The following is a 16,814-nucleotide window of genomic DNA, read 5'->3' on the forward strand; positions in this document are numbered from 1 at the left end:
GGCAGCCTGGCAGCACCCTCAGCAGATGTGGGGAAGGCACTGAGCTCATCTTCATGGCTTATCCCTCCTGGGGAACCCCTTTAAGTCTGCCACCTGGCCTAGGCAGCATGTCTGTTCGTGGTGGCCTTTTACCTTCTTAGGTCTACCTGTTGAGCTGTGGTGCCAAACCTTTTTATGGCAGATAAGGCCAGGGAGAAGAGTTTATTCTCCTCCATCTTTTTGGTCCTCAAAAATGTGAAAACAGGAAAAGGGAATTCCTGAGCTGAGCAGAAGGGAAACTTTATTGTTAGCGAGTGGTATCCCTGTGAGTGGAGGGTGGATGCTAGTTCTTCGGGAACTGGAGAGAGAAAAACCTCCTGTGTACTCATGAATGTAAACATTATTGTTTCATCCAAAACAGAACAGATAAAACAGTGGGTTAATGTTCTTGGTAACAGTCCGAGCTCATCAACAGCCACAAGCTTGAGTGTGAAAAAGAGTGATTTTGAAAAATATTTTGAAAATATTTTTGAAAACGTTTTGAAAAACACTTGACCCACTGCAGGTTGGGACTTCTGCAGAAGCACCTCCCATGCTGTGCACACATCAACAGGCCAAAAACCTGGGGCCTGTGCCCAAGGACTGACAGGCTACAGCTGGACTGAGTCCGCCTGGCTGTGCTGGAGAGGCTGTGGAAGTACATGTAACCCCAAGTGGTATCAGACAGGGAGAGGAGCCCGACATGCAACATCTCTGCAAAGATACGGCAGCAATAATTCTAAATAGATGAAAAACTAAGGGATTTAGGCAGCTGCTTAAGTGCCCACTTGACAGCAAGGAGACTGCAAAATAGACTTTAAGTTATCCTCAAGTGATTTCCTGAGTAAGGATGTTTTCCACTGCCAAAACTAACAATATTGGTATCTTACCTGAAAACATAAATTTCCTTTCACAAGAAATCATGTCATTTGCAGTGGAATTGAACTATTCTTCATTCTGAAGGCAGCAGTTGCTGTTGAATAAGCTTTTGACCAGCTTTTTTAAAAATCAGATTACAGAAAATACTATATACTCAAAGAAGCTCATCTCCCATGGGAAAAAAAAATATTAAGTAGCTTCCAAAAGTAATAAACAGTGTCCCAATTCACTTTTGAGTAGCAAAAAGAATTAAACTATTGATCTAATAAAACAGATAATGAAAATTTGAAATTTCAGGCATTTTCTTTCCCCTAATGATTGGCCCAGTGTATCTCCCTGGGAATTCTTGAGTCAGTGCTTTACCAAAGGTAACATCTGCCTTCTCCACTCTGTCTCTCTGCTCTGACTTCCACTTTGCAGTGTGAGCTGGCCTTTCAGTTTGCTTGCCACCTACTCCTGTTCTACCACTGATGTCTATCTGAGTGCTCTGATCAAAGAAAACCCCCTTAGTGCTTTCTCCTTTGCTTGTGAGTTGGTGTTTCTGTGTTGGCTGGTGAACATACTCATAAACCATCATTCAGCTGTTGTCTCTGGGAGCCATTTCATCCACACTGGGAATTCAGTGCCAAAAGAGCTGAGCCCCCAAGCTACTGAAGCATGTTCTCATGTACCATAGCAACAAGGACAACGATTACAAACCACTGGTTAAGGCAACCTCATGAGGATTGTCTTCATCGTTCTTCCCCTTTCTCATGTTGACAGAGTGGATTCTCTTGGAGGCAAGATTTGTCCCTTCACATATCAGCATCGAATGCCTGCACAGAGTACAGGTGATTCTACAGTAAAAGCCTCTCACCAAGTCTGCACAGGTATCTTCTGGCCATTATTCCACAAATGGGAGGTGGTTTTGAATCTGTAAAAGCTTTGGGCCCAGCTCCTTCAGTATTTTTGCATACTCCTTCCTAGGACACCTTCTTCATTTGGATGCTTAGCCCAAGCACCTGGTTTTGCTGTTCAGCTCTTTCTGATAGGACATTATCATTACTATCTCACTAAAAACAATTTCTATAGCATTTTCCCTTTCTAGTCTGATGTCTGACATCTGCCCCTGACAAACTACACTGGTCATTAAACTGGCAGCAAGCACCCTGAAGCTGCAAACACCATGGAGAGCTAAGGTAAAGTAGAAAAGAACAATTTGTTATCAATCCAAGAGCCCCATAACTTCACATGGATTTATGCAAAGCCTCGTGCAGTGCATTTTAACCAAAACAAGCAACAAAACACGCAGAGAAACACATTTGCCTGATAAAGATTACTTACTAGGTTTGCATTTAAAGGAGACAAGGAGGAATTTAGTGGTCCCTGGACACAGATCAGGCCCAAAAACCCGACTATTGACAAGGAGTTGGCAGGATCTCAGGTTTTGGCATTCATCCAGTACTTTCTAGAACAATGGGCAAAAAGGATAGTCTTGACAACAAGGTATGAAGCTATACAGCAATGAAAACACTTAGTTGTACTTTGTTCTACACAGGAGAGAAATCACAACTTCTTGGCTATAAACATGCAAGAAACATCTGTATCACTGGATCTAGGCCATAGCTCTACTGGACTTGGAGTCATGGCCAACTTGATGGGAACACATTCATCACAGCCATGCTCAGAGCAAATTAGGATGTTACCAACTTGCTGTTGTTTGTCACTCTTCCCTCTGGCCCTGGGGAGGTTGGCTTCACTCCCCTGAGTGCCACGACAGCCTCGGTGGTGCAGAGCCCAGAGCATGTGGGAGCACACTGTGGGAGTGCAATGTCCAAGGGAAAGCATGGCAACCAAGAAGGTGTCTTTTTAACCACTTCTTCTTGATCTGCTTACATGTACCTGAACATGCTCTGTATATAATCTCCACTGGAAAGAGTTCTGAGTAATGATAAGCACAACCCAAGCTTTAAGCCATGTGTAGGACCTCTTGCTTAAGGGACACTTCCTTCTCTACTTGCAGTTAGTCACATTTTCAGATATTTACTTGACTTGCCACGAGCAAACTTCAGAATTGCTTTGACTGGATAGCACAGATGTGCAAGCCTATCCTCAGCCTCCTTGTCTTGTTTCGTGGGGTGTTTTTAATGCTGTTCTAAGGCCATATCTACTCCAAATTTACTGGCCCAGCAATATATCCTGGTTCTTACTGTGCAGCTTCCCTGGGAGTGGCAACAGGGGAAGAGAACAAACAGGTCAGCAGTGTTATACACAAAGGGTGCCCTGGGCTCTCTCCCCATCTGGCAAAAGGACTGAGTGCTCCTGCTGCTCACACTGGTGCTCCCACTCCAGCTGTGCTCTGGGAACTGTAGCTGCAGAAAATATGAAGACATTACCAGGGCCAGTCTGTCCAGTTTTGAAAAGCACCCAGTTTAAATGCAGCAGTGTATTTAGGAAATTCTTACTCACCTCCAAAACTCAGTTAAGAGAGGGCCTTTCTGACACTATTTCTGGATAGCCTGGGTGCTTGAGCACAGGATTCATGATGTGTAAAGTGAGAGCAGGCTGTGACAAAGGAGGGTGTTATCTCCAGGTCACTCCACTCTTAACGGGAGTAACTGTAATAAACCATTCTGATAGTTTTAGGTAGTCCCTCAAAATCCATGGGAATTTTTGCTTTGTTTCCTCGTCAGAAGAGGTCTCAGTCATACCAAGAGACCAGATCACAAATCTACCACTGTGGTGGTGGCACAAGCTGCATTCCTGTTTCCAGGCTGAGAGAGCTGGCAGTCGCTGGCTCTCTGCTGTGATCACTGGAAACCTTCCCTCCCAAGAAGCAATGACACACACTGGCAGCACCCTGTAGTGATCCTACAGCTCCACTGGCAGAGGAAGAGGACATGCATCCAACACTTTTTGAGCATTAAATGCACTCTAAAGAGTTTGAAAGGGAAGGAAAGCACAGCAGACTTAATTTTATCAGTCAGTTTTCCTTTTACGGAGTTTTAAGTCAAACAAGTAACTCCTCCTTAATTGGGATAGTTCTGGAAGGTCCAGTGAAATAGAGTTACGTCTTTAGTAAATAGAGATAGCTGTCCCCTGCTGAGTCACCTTCTGTTTGCACCTGAGCTGAATCATCTCCTGTGCATCTGTTTGTATTTTCTCCTGCCTGTTGTAAACAGCAGTTGCATTTTCTGTCATGATGCTGTGCAAAAGCACGCAGCCACCAAAGCAAGCAACAATACTGAAAATAGCAGCGGGCAGTTACTGTCTCTAGCCAGATCCAGCTTCGTGGTGATCCCCCTGACAGGACAGGAGCTCTCTTTAACAGGTGCCTGTGGTGCTTCCTCCCAGCTACAGGGCACCGTCTCAGCTGCCTGTGCAGACTGCAGATCCACTTCCAAAGGGAACGGGAGGAGGGATGAGGTCACTGGTGCTCTTTTCTAAGAAATCGGTTTACAAGATGTGTCCCTTCTCCTTAACAGAACTGGAACTCCCTGAGATGCAGAGCATTTGTTTCTCACACGAATTCATGGCCTTGCCAAAATGCTTTCATGCCTTTGATCAGTCGCAGTGCCCAAATGATGGTGGTAGTTTATACAACAGTTACCCCACGCTGTGTTTATCATATTCAAGGAAAAAACTGCCCATGGAGACCTCACAAAGGCATTCACAAGCCCAAAATAATCATTGGTGCCGCTTTGCTGCAGTCAGTAATGTAACACTAAGGATGCATCTGGCCTGCTGTTTTTGGTGGGGAGATGTACTTTCACATGGCCCACAGGTCATGGCTGGAATGTCCTCAAAAATTGCAGTACATCATGGGCGAGCCACACTTACAAAATTGCCCTAATGCTGTTTCTAGAGAGAGGATATTGCTGCCAAACCACTTCATAATACCCTTCAACTCAGTAGTGGTGGGAACAGAAGTTCCCTGATGTCAAGAAGGAACCTGTGGTCTACAGACACGAATGTTGCAAACTCCATCAAAACTTCTGTTGAGCATTTACAAGTTTAACCAAGAGAACATGTTCAGATTCCCCTGGCTACTCATCCTTGCGATGATTTACCAAATTTGGAACAGCACTGCGTATTTTTCACTAAGATGAAACAAGCCTTTGACAGCAGCGTAAGTCAGACCTTGTTACAAAAGTCTCCATAGCAGAAAGTAATAACTGATGAAGTATAAATCATTTTAAGCTATACTGAAGCAGGCCCAGCAAACAAACCGTGGGATGTTGCTGACACAAATCAAGTATTCACAGAAATGCAGGTATCTGCAGAAATTCTTGGGATTTGCTGTTTAGCTGTTGCTGTGCCTTTTCAGTGAGGGAAGACAGGCATGCAACAAGCCAAATCCCAACCAGGATGTCATCTCAGTCACTGGTGGTGAACTGCCACAGGTACAGTGTCATGCATTCACGGCTGAGAACACTCGCACAGAAACAGCAGGGAAACCGTCCTCGACATTCTGTACCTCGAGTACCTTTACATCCTGCAGTACCTGCAAAGAGGTGGGTGCCACGCAGTTCCTGGGTGCTGCCATCCTGGTCTCAGGCTCCCAAGCCCTGCACATGTGGTGGTCCTGCCCATAAAATGCTGACTGAACACTGATGGTTGAGTGCCGAGGGCAGTGCAGGCTCAGGTGCTGCCCGTCGCAGGCATAGGCGGTGTGATTCTGCAGGAGCTTCGTTAGGTAGCCTAGAAAATATTCAGCTCTGTTAGGACTAGCACAGGAAATGACAAACTCGTTAGAGAATAAGAAAACCACAGTCAGTCTCCGGAAAGGGCATTGTAGTCAAGGTTATAGGTCTGGCCTGCAGCCACCCACTTCTCTGAATGGGTCACCCCTTGCGTGCCCGTAGCACTCCGGGCTGGGAAACACGAGGTCTCGTGGCAGGGTTGTACCGACTATACGTGGCTCAGGCCCTTGCCAGTCGTGGCTGCTCACGATCCCAGGGCGTGTCTGCAGCAGTCAGAAGTTACCCAAGGAGCTACTGGGTTTTCTGGGCCAGGTTCTTGCATTCCAGCTGCCTAAGGTATTCCTTATGCGTCTTGTTAAAAGGATGTGCTGCACTTTTGGGCTCGTGGGCAGCTGTGTTTCACACACTCCTAAGTATAGTGGAGGGAAAAAAAGCCCCTCACATTTTCTTATGGGAACATTGTCTTGTTGAGGCTGAATCAGGGGCTTTTTTGTATCATTAAAACACAAATTATTTTTTTCAAAGAAAATACTGAAAAAGAGTTTACTCCTTTCAATTAATAAAAATTTGCCCTTTAAATAAAATGTGCCAGTTAATTTTCACACTTCTGCTCTTCATAAACCTTGCCCAAAGACAAGTAATTTTCAAAAAGGTTTTTTAAATAGAAACTTTAGTACTCCAAGTAAAAGATAAGAAAATCATGTAATCATAGAATGGCCTGGGAGGCAAAGTTCCTTAAAGATCTCCCAGTCCCAACTCCCCTGCCACCTTCCACTAGAACAGGTTGCTCCATCCAGTCTGGCCTTGAACACTTCCAGGGATGGGTCAGACAGTTCAGTTGTCTGGCATCTTTTCCAGCTCCAGCTGTGCATCTGGATAAGGAAAATCAGCTTCCCTATCAGTCATGAGGTCGGGAGGAAGGAGAAGCCTGCTCCATTGTTATCTTTACTGTTCCCCATCCAGAGCCCAGGGGAGGACAGGGGAGTCAGGCAGAGGCACCTTCCAGCAGAGCAGAGCTGTAGGTGAGCCCCCCGTCACTGACCTCAGTCTGAGCACAGGCACTGGAACTGGGACAGAAAAAATTTCATGCCCTGCACTTGCACTCTGGATCTCAAGGAGACCAGTCCAGCAGCAATCCCCACAGCTTCTCACAGGTTAGAAGGAACAACCGAGCCCATAACCAAATCCATCCCCTACATTTTCCGTGCAGTTGAGATCACAAATAATTGAAGTTCCCTGCCAGAGCCCCTCCTCTGCCAGCCTGCTCCTGAGAGGTGCCGAGTGCTGCCAGGAGAATGGGCCGAGTGCCCGTTGCACCCAAGGGACTTGGCAATGGCCAGGACTGCACAGGGGCTTCCTGTGGCACCTTTGGCATCACCATCACGGCATGAAGCACCTCAGTGTCCTCAGCCCTACGTGACCTGTGGGTGCTCAGCGCCCTCAAAGATACCACCCAACACTTTTACTCATTTCAGTTCCTCAGGTTTTAAGCTACTTGGGGCCAAGAGTGCTCTATACAAAACAGTCCAGTATTCCCTAAAGAATATCAGCTATGCTGCGATTTGGATGAGTTCCCTGGCATCGTAACTGCTACTTTGATCCTGCAAATTCCTAATCCAGAATCTAAGCACCTTTCTCCAACAATTGCAACTATTCAATCCTTTAAGAAAATGTCTTTATAAAAAAGACCTGCTCCGATTCTGTAGGAGCAGTATGGTTTGTGTGTAAAAATGACAGTAGATGGACTGGTGAAAAAAATCGTATTTCATTTTCTTGCTCTCCAGCCTTCCAAGCATCTTAAACATGACTCTACTAAAATCCTTGTGAATTTGCACACAATAAAGGTTAAAAATAGTAATGGAAATTGCTGAAACCTAATGTTCTCTGATAAGAGGAGTGGTGACAGAGTATCTAAAGTGCTCATCTCACAAGGCAGACCACGTAAACCTGCATTTTTCATTACTGCACACAAAGACACATGTGGGGAACAGTCAGTCCTTTGCAGCTCACAGCCCATGCTGAGGAAGGATTCCTGCTCCAAAAGTCATTATTTCCTCTTAGCCTTCTCTGAAAAATCCTAGGTTCTTTGCTGTCTCCTCATGCTGGCCCTCTCCTGGTAGCGGGGCACTGTCTGCCCTGCACTCAGCAGTTTTCTCAGCTGCTGCTGCTTCTCCTCCTTTGCTGGGTAGTGTGGCTTGTAGTCACCCTGACAGAAGCTTCACCTTCTTGAGACCATGAGGATCTCTGTATTGTGTGCTGACTTCTGTCCAGAAACACGTGCTCCCAGAGGGAGCAAATTCAACCAAACAACAATGTAAAGCTGGGGGTAATCTGGTGTGATGTCTAACAGTAATAACAGCTGCAGTGATCAGAAGTGAGGGCATTGTGAGCGTTGAACTCTTCCTTGGGCAGCTTCCTGTCCTCTCCTTTTGTGTTTACTTCATCAGTACCTGTTGGTTGTGAATTTGGGGAGAACTTTCTTTTACTGTCTAAATACAGGAGCTGGAGGCTGTTCCTGGACTAGAGCAGACCTCCAAGTCCTGGTCCCCTGCATGTCAGGGAAGTCTTCACTAGCTCCTAGATGGCCAAGGAGATTCCCTTTCCCTGCAGAGCAGGGCAGAGGGGGGGGCTGGAGCACAACCAGCATGGATGCAGTGAGGTCCTGGCTCCGTGTGCACTTGGGCTGGGCAATCAGAAGAGTTGTGAGAAACTTGTGGGCTTTCTTACCCTGAGCAAAGAGAATCATAACCAGACCCTATAAAAAACCTTAGGTGACTTAATGTTTTAAACCTCATATTGGGGTTTTTGCATTGTTTTCTGGGTCGGGTAATGGAGGGGGAGATGGTGTTCAGCTGCAGCAGTTGCTTTTCCAAGTGTTCATTCTGTAATGAGGAGGACTATAAAGTTCCTCTTTTTTTTTTAGAAATAATAAATGTCACTCTTTAAAACAATATGAAACTATACCAAAAAAGTTAACCACCCTGAGAACTGACTAAAATAGAAAACCTTGGCAAGACTGCAGTGTCCCAATAACATCTCTACATCTCTGTGTGAAAACCCCACTAGGCACTTTCCCATTTATCCAGGACACACATTCAGAAGCAATGTATGGGGTGCTCTGCATCTGGAATCATACGCGAGACCTTAGAGGCTGACTCAGAAGTTAAGCCTAAAGCACACAGGAACAAAAAGGTCCCATTGATTTGAAGGCCAGAAGGTATCATCCCACCCAGCTGTCTGTCTAACCCAGACTACTCATTCATTGTAATCTTTTACTGAGACTCAAAACACCAGTACAGAATCCAAGGGTAATCCTTTCTTCCAGAATTAGCCAAATTAGTCACAGCATCCACTGTGTTGACAAAGAACTTCAACTAAGAAAATGTAGCACCAGAGAACCACACAAAACACTGAGGGTGAGCAGCTGAACAAAGCTTTCAGCCTCACTGATCACTTTTTACTGAAAAGGAGGACTCATAAACTATTAGAAAAATGACTGGCATAGGAGAGTAAATAGATATTTCTTTGTGTGAAAAAGAATTCTCAAGAGGTTATAGCTTCTCATACTTAACCACTTCTCCTGGCATAATCACTTTGAAAAGCAACAATAAGGGTAGCGGCGGACCTGAAGGTATGGTAATCCAGATTTTTTTTTTTTCCCCCCACTTAAAAACACTGAAAATCTGGGAACTTAGAAAGTTCTGTGATTGTTCTGTTCAATCCAGCTTCTCTGCCCTGGCATGAGCTCCCCAGATGCAAGGATCAAGGAGAAGAGCATTTCAGGCTGTAAGCCCAATGCCCAGCACACACTAAAAGCACTCTCAGCATTGGCTCAGGTAATGCCTTTTGGGTATGAGAGCAGCTTTGCAATGCAGTATTTTTAGAGGCTGAGGCTGAGTAGTCCACAAGCTGTGAAGGCTCTCAGAACTGGGCCTTCATACACAGATTTAGTAACAGCAGTTCCTGTGCATCGTTCATTTTAGTTTAATTAGCACAGAAATTTGCTAGCTCATTTAAAAGACATACTGATCTATTTTAGATGTAAATAGATCGAAATAGCACGCATATTGTTGTGGGAGTCCCAGAAGGCTAATCCATCCGGTAAATCTCCATCAGCTCCCACAGTTCTGTGAAGAATTGTGCCAACACTCATTAAAAATTCACAAGCCAGATTGGTGAGTTTAAAGGAAGAGATTTCATGCAGTGATAACAGAATTGTTAATAAACTCTACTACAAACACCATTAGAAGCACGACTCTGGTATTGATTGGTGTTTGGGCTTCCAGCTGCAGTACTTCTCCAGCAACATTTTCTCCTCTCTCTTCTGTGTTGGTTTGTGAAGGAAGCATTGAGGAGAAATTAACTCCCGAGTTTCAGCCCCAATCCCATCTGCCATACCCTCTGCTGGGCTCTATGCAGCTGTGCCACAGGTCATGCTGTGCCAGGGTCACTCTGCCCCCGGGGACAAGGATCTGCCTCTTGGCATTCCCTTTCACCTGGCTGTCTGCAAATTCTGCCTGTAGCAGCTCTTTTTTAGGAACAGTAATTGAGGAGGGCAACATGCTACCCAGGAAAGAGACTGTTCCTAAAATTCATGTCAGTATGTTTCTTGCTTCATCATTTTATTCTTTTTTATCTAAGTGCCTTGTAAACATCCTGTTTGACTCATCGTAGCCACGCTCCGTGTCAGTCTTTAATCAGTAAGAAATACACTTAGAAGCATTCTTTATTCTTCTGGTTGTTCAGAAAAAAGCACAACAGCTTTACTCAGCAGATGCACATAAAAATCTTTAATTCCTTAATATGTGCCTTCTTGCATAGTCACCAATCTGATTTAATTGCCCTCCATAGCTTGTTTTTTCAGTATGCCTTTTGCTACTGCTCCTCTCAACCCTTTTTCTCTTTGCTAGTGACTACCATCCTACCAACTTCAGCCTTTTGTACTGCAGAAATGGCATGAAAACTTGGTTTTCTGTACAAGGAAAATGGTTTTCATATAATCACTCTACTTCTTGTATTATCTAAATCTTTTTTTAAGCAAGAATAGATGTTTACTTGGGAAAACTAGGCATAATCTAGTTTCACTAATAAGGTAGTGATCACAAAACCCTGTTCCATTTCCAGATGCCTATTTCGGTTTCAGAGCACTCAAGAGCTGTTGCTTTTCCTAGAATCGGTCCCTGAGAGTGCCCATTTCTAAAAGAGGTGAAGTTTAGGAGATCCTCACCTCTGTCCGTCTGCCATTCCCTTATTGAACTCAACACCTTCTAAGCTTAATGGTCAGTTTCAAACCTGAGGGGTGCAAGGCTCAAAGGAATAAAGCCCCTACAAGTTCCATGGAAATTGAAGCCCGAGCTGCCACTTTCAATTCAGTCTCAATGACTAATGCTGCAAGTGAATTGGCAGCTGGAGAGAGAGACAGGATGCTTATCCTGGAGAGCCATCAGCCTCATGCCAATGGAGCCATTTGTTTCTACTGGCCTTACTGACAGATAGAGGATTAAGTCTGCAAGAAGCAAATGCTAAAGTTAGCTGTGAGGATGCTTTTGGGAGAGTATGGCAATGAAAGCAGTGGTTGAGATATCAGGCAGGTTTTCCATAAACTGTTTTATCCACATGCAAGCTTTCCTAAGGAGGTTGTCTTCATTTTTTCCCCCTCATGGATCATAACATGAATCATAATCATCTTACTGAGTCTAATTCCCACCGTGTGTTAAATCTGAGGGTCAAATTAAGAGCTTGGTTCCACTTAAGCCGGAGAAAAGGCCAGGTGAGCAGCAGATAATTCAGTGCAAAACCTCACTCAGTCTGAACAGGGTTTATTCAGAGAGCAGCAGCGCACACAGGAAGCCGAGCCATGAGCTCTTCCTAGAAAAACAAAGCCAAGCCATCAGGAATAAAGAACAGACCCGTAACTTTTTGGTCCCAGTTTCTCCAGGAAGCACATAACCTGTTCCCCTCTGTGCCGCTCAGCTCACACTTGCAGTTAAGTGAGTTACATCACTGCAGAGTGGGAAAGCCCGTGAATCCTGCACTCACATACCACGTGCCTGTTCTGTTTCTCACATCCTCCCACAGGTGTTCTCTGTCCTTCAGATCTGCACTTCCACATTCCCTTGTGTTGTCTCCTAGGAGTGATGCCTGGTTTATTGTATCCCGATGGCTTTCTGAGGAAATTGGAGAGATCCCTCTGCACTTCTGTTTCCTCGCTTTTTATTTCCTTCTTGTGTCAGGAAGAGGCAAACTGTTCTTGATCCCCAAGATCTTGGGTCTGTAGTAAACTCAACCCTACAGTCAGTTATACTTGTCTCAGCTATTCCATGAAGCCAGAAGGGCAAGCACTTGTCCTGGGACCTAATATGGAGCTGTTCCAGTAGAAAAGGAAAATTTTTTTCCATCCCATCGAAAGAAGCTGACAAGAGGCATGGGTTAAGGGAGTCTTTAAGGCTCTTTTCTGCCCTTGCCAAAAATCCTCCCTTTGGAGACAGAGTAGCCTCTTGGAGTGCCATTAACAAGAAGTAACAGGAGAAAGGCTCTGTGGGCAGCATCTGTTTCTGGAGACAGAACGAGAGACTCTTTATGCCCAAAGACAAAAAACTTGTCATATTCCCAAAGACAGCAGATAGGAGAACCTCAGGGACTAGAGGAAAATGCTTCTCTGAAAACTCAGATTTATGATCATGAACCTCCATGTTCATGTTCCCCAAGAGAAACAGGGGGCTGTTCATTGCCATCTCAGGAAACAAAACACTGGTTTTGTTTTGCAAACAGAACTTTGACTCAAGCTCTGCTTTTTTTTTTTTTTTTTGTATCCCCTCCTCTATTTGATGTCTAGGAAAACATCAGAAAGACTGAAAAAAATCAGAAAACATCAGAAATCTGGCAGCTCATAGATCTGCAGTCCTATGGTGGTTTATAGTACAGTTAGTCCAAGCTAGAAAAGCAAAAATACACTCTCCACTCTCAGCACTTGCTGATTTTCTTCACAGAGACATTTCTTTGTCCTCCACTCAGTTCTAGCCTGAAGAAATGAAAAGTCAAAAAACTGCGAAATTATTCTGAAAGAATAATTCTTGTCTTCCCATCCAAGATTAAATACAATGAAGAAAAAAAACCAGATGTTTGTGGGTTGAGACCCTCATCCAAAGCCCAGTGAAATCCTTGGGAATCCTTCCAGTGACCATAGGCTTTCAATTAGGTCTTATATAGTGAGTGATGTTTTAAAATTAATTCTAAATTAAGAGCCAAACCTCACTGGTATTTAATTTGTTGCCAGAAGCCACACAATAGACCTTTGAAGCAAAACTCTTAAAATGCCTAGAAATTCAGATTAAATGACTCACCAATGCTGAACAAATAAGGCGCAACCACGCCTCCTTCTGCTCTTCAGCTCCCTTAAGACACTATTTTCTCTGTGTTGGGTAATATATCAAAATATTTCAATTTTAATTGTAGATTATGGCTGGCAGATGACAGAATTCTGCTAAGTGGTGACTAGTCAGACAGTGCCTTCTCTGTCTGGGGACACTTCCAAAAAAAGCTGAGTATTTATCTGGAACAAGTCTGTAGTCCCTTTCTCTAATAAAGTTGAGACTGGAAGCTCTCCCTTTCTGGGAAGGATATCAGCAGCAGATGGAACAGGAAGGCAGGGGGGAGCTAACCCCTGCTATGTATTTTGAATAAAAATAGCATATGGTGTGTCAGGTGCCAGCAATCTGCCCAGGGAGAAGAGAAAGAGTTCTGCCCCAAACTTCCTGCCCCAAAGTCTATCAGAGAATCTGACAGACTCAAACATGCTGGCCTCTGAGTGGTGGAGTTCAGGAACTCAAGTTTTGTGTCTTCTATCTGAATTCCCCAACATCTGTAAGGGCAAGAGCATCATCACATTGCCCCTTAATTCATTTCAGGAGAGTTTTGGGGGCAGCCTCCCCTTCTTGGGGATGAAGACCTAGGTTGCTGTAAAGGCCTCACAAAATGTGTAAGAACTTGACAGGATCAAAGCTTTTACTTCTCTAACAAGGATAACTAAATCACATCAGTGGATTTAACAAAAAGTATTAGCACATCTGAAATGTGGTTTCCTAAGTTATACTTCCTCAGAAAGGCAAAAAGAACTGCAGCAACAAGCCTGAAACCAAACCTTGGGTCTCAGCACCATGATCTAAACTAAAATCTCAGTTCTGACACACACCTCTTTATTCTACAGAACAAATCCCAGACCAAAGCCTGCTTCACTCAGAGAAACTTTAAACCAGACTTTGAGGTTTAACTCACATATGACTGAAATGAAACATTCCTAAAACAAAATGTTTTTCTTTAAATAAAGCAATGAACACTTGGCTTTTACAAGGCATTATTGAGAAGATGCATCATTGCATCACTCTTTCTAGCACTTCTTGAAATATCCTGGTTGAAGGACACGCTACAATTGCCACGGTGAGTCAACAGAACTGACTCAAGAAAATTTATAAAAGATTTTATCTGACCGACACAAAGCCAACAAAAAAAACCTCTGCATCGTTGTGGTTGGTAGTGATTGATCCTGCCACGTTACCACAAACAAAGCATTTGCTCAAAGCATTTGTTTGCTTTCCTTTTACCTGGGGGAATCTGGGATGGGTGAATGCCACTGAACTTCATGGAAACTTTCGGTGCAGAAAGACCACAGGAGCAGATTATATTTGTTGGGTGAACTGGTTTGCTTTTTCATTAGAACCACTTGTTTCTGTGGATGGGTCAGGAGACCAATTCCGTGGAGTTACAGTGATGCTCAGTTCTGTCTGAAATGTTTTGGAAGAACAGTTGACACCGGTGGACAGAGATTAAAAGCAGCGGCTGCTTTCTGTTCACATCCAGAAAGTCATTCCTCACCCCGGTTGTGCAATCACAATTACTTCATTTTTGATCTTCAGTTACAGCCACGTTTCTTGAAAGCTGCCCAGAAAACCTGGCTGGGACTCAGGTAAAGAAAGGGAGACTGAGTGGGGTGAGTGAGCCAAGGAGGCGAGGTTAAGCCCGAGCTCAGAGCAGCAAGGAGAACAGCAAAGGAAGGAAGGAGCATAAAAAAAGGGGTGAATGGGTGTTCCTCAGAGTTGCCAGAGAGGAGTTTGTTCCCAGATGGGTAAGGGGTCAGTTCACTTTGTCAGCAGCCAGGGAAAAGGCAGGGGAACGAGCAGTGATCCCTGCTGTGGACAAGGTACCCACAACACGCCTGCATCCCCAGCCACGCTCTCCCAGCTCTCCCTCAGCAGCTGGGCTGTCTGTAGCACCAGGCCACCGACAACGTGACATGTTGGAAAGAAGTTTGCTGGGTTTGCCAGCTCCTTGTTTCACCTGGTTTGGGAACCAGTCCTTGAGCACAGAGCAGCTGTGGGGAAATGGTTGTCATGAGGCCCTGATGTCCTGAAAAACTGCTCTTCTGACAGTGTCCTTGGAGCCCAGACTATTCAGAGACTGGAGAACCAGCAAAATTAACAGCATCCCCCCTGGAATGGGGCCTGATCCAAAATGTGAAAGCTACTAGTGATCACCGAGAAAATAAAGAAATCTTTTAGTTAAAAGGTATGTTTTGAAGAACGGCTATGAGGGGAGGAAAATTCTGTAGCTGTAGGATCACTCTCATATTCATGAAGGTCTAAGGAAAGAACTGTGGTTTAAATCTCTCTTCTTCCAAACCTTCAGCTTTCAGTTTAAATATGGGCACAAATTCCACTTTGAAGAATTAATCACACAGAGGACTGCAGACCTTAGAGCACACCTCCACTTTCAGTAACTAGTAGAATTAATAAATATAGATACATAGAAGCATTAAGGTTGGAAAAGACTATCAAGTCCAACCTTTAGATTTCTTGTTTGTTGCTTCAAGCTGCTAGTGAAAGATAGATTATGCAGATCTTTATGTGTCCAACATTAGTTCCAGTAAGAGAAACTACTGAGTTGTTCTCACAGAGTTGAATTTTGAACTGCTGCTAGTGTCTTATTTCAGAACATCTTTCTTCCCTAGAAAATACCAATCCACAAAATGTTATTGCACGGTGAAGAAATGTCTCTCTTTAAAAAAACAAACAGAACAACATAGACCAAGATTTTTTTCCCATAGTTAGAAAAGCTAGACAGATGAGAGCAAGAACCTGCATCTCAAGGCAGTAGAAAGGCTATATACCACAAATACAAGTCAAACTTAGAAAGAGTAATAACAACCCTTCCCTGTACTCTGCTCCCTGCTCACCTTTCCAGACCATCAAACAGATCCCACGAGGGAGCATCTTTGGGCTCTTACAAGCAAACAGTGAGGTCTGGTTATGAACAAATGGGCTCTGGCAGGTTGGAACTGCTGGCAGAATTTAACCCTTGCATTAAGGGAACAACCATTAAGAGGTTACACGGGCAGGTGTTGGAACCTGGCAGCAGTCTAGGAAGGGACTCTGGAAAGCTGTCGGGACAGTGGGGAGAGAAGGAGAGAGGAAAAGAGTTTGGGCTGTTGGGGTCGAGGCCTCATTGCACTTGAAAAGGGCCAGGTTTGTGGCCATGTATTTCAGCGGTGTTTAGGAAAATCGAGTTGCTGTTCCTGCCGAGAGAGGGAGCAAAGAAGGGAAATCAGCAACTCCACGAACTCACCTCGAAGCCGCTGTTAGGAAGCTTGTAATTCTTTAACGGTATTAAACAGCCTGGGGATGGCACTGCAGGGTGTCCTCTCCTGGTGACCAACTCCTGGTCCACAGCACCTGCTTTTGATGCAGCTAAAAACTTCTCCCTGTGCTCTGGACACATTTTTTTTTTTTTAAAAAAGGTTACACTAACGTTTTGGTCTTTTCTGTCATTCTGGATTAGATCTCCATGTTAAAAGTGAAATGTGAGCAGAATTTGTTCAGGCCTGGGTACTTCCCAGTCTGGTAGGAATTCTGGAATCTGCTTTCATTTTCTACCTCTTATTTACTGAAACATCTGCATGTCATGTTTAATACTGGTCTCTGGAGTGAGATAGCTTTTTCTCTGGTCATTCTACCTATCTGGAAAGCTCAGTGCACAATGAATACTGAAGACAGCTGTAGTTCTGAAATTAATCTTGGATAACCTTATCTAAATAACATCATTTGATAAATGAACAGACTTTTGTGAGAGGAACTTTGCTACATAAAGGGATAATTTTTAACTCAGTAGCTAGTTGAAAGAGAAGATCTGAACATTTGTTTTATGTTATTGTTTAGAACCACCATGAGATTCCAAAACTAACAT

The 16,814-nt window shown here is 44.2% G+C and overlaps 2 protein-coding genes across 8 annotated transcripts in view; one reads left to right on the plus strand and one right to left on the minus strand.

Annotated features, from left to right (window-relative positions):
* CFAP298 (cilia and flagella associated protein 298) overlaps positions 1 to 16,814 on the plus strand; it is a 51,680-nt gene that overhangs the window by 23,052 nt on the left and 11,814 nt on the right. The gene's annotated exons all lie outside the window — the stretch shown is intronic.
* The window catches only part of EVA1C (eva-1 homolog C), a 30,212-nt gene that overhangs the window by 11,992 nt on the left and 1,406 nt on the right, over positions 1 to 16,814 (minus strand). For 2 of the 5 annotated variants that reach the window (XM_088158841.1, XM_014893730.2), the window contains exons 2-3: positions 5,381 to 5,577; positions 2,221 to 2,344 (exon numbers count right to left, since the gene is read on the minus strand). In XM_088158841.1, coding sequence (XP_088014967.1) covers positions 2,221 to 2,344; positions 5,381 to 5,577 — 321 coding nt within the window. Of the gene's footprint in view, positions 1 to 2,220; positions 2,345 to 5,362; positions 5,578 to 14,179; positions 14,532 to 16,814 lie in introns of those variants that run through there. The other 3 variants (XM_088158840.1, XM_088158838.1, XM_088158839.1) reach the window with 2 other exon arrangements.

This window comes from Sturnus vulgaris, chromosome 2 (assembly GCF_052056855.1).
Source record: "Sturnus vulgaris isolate bStuVul1 chromosome 2, bStuVul1.hap1, whole genome shotgun sequence".
NCBI lineage: Eukaryota > Metazoa > Chordata > Aves > Passeriformes > Sturnidae > Sturnus > Sturnus vulgaris.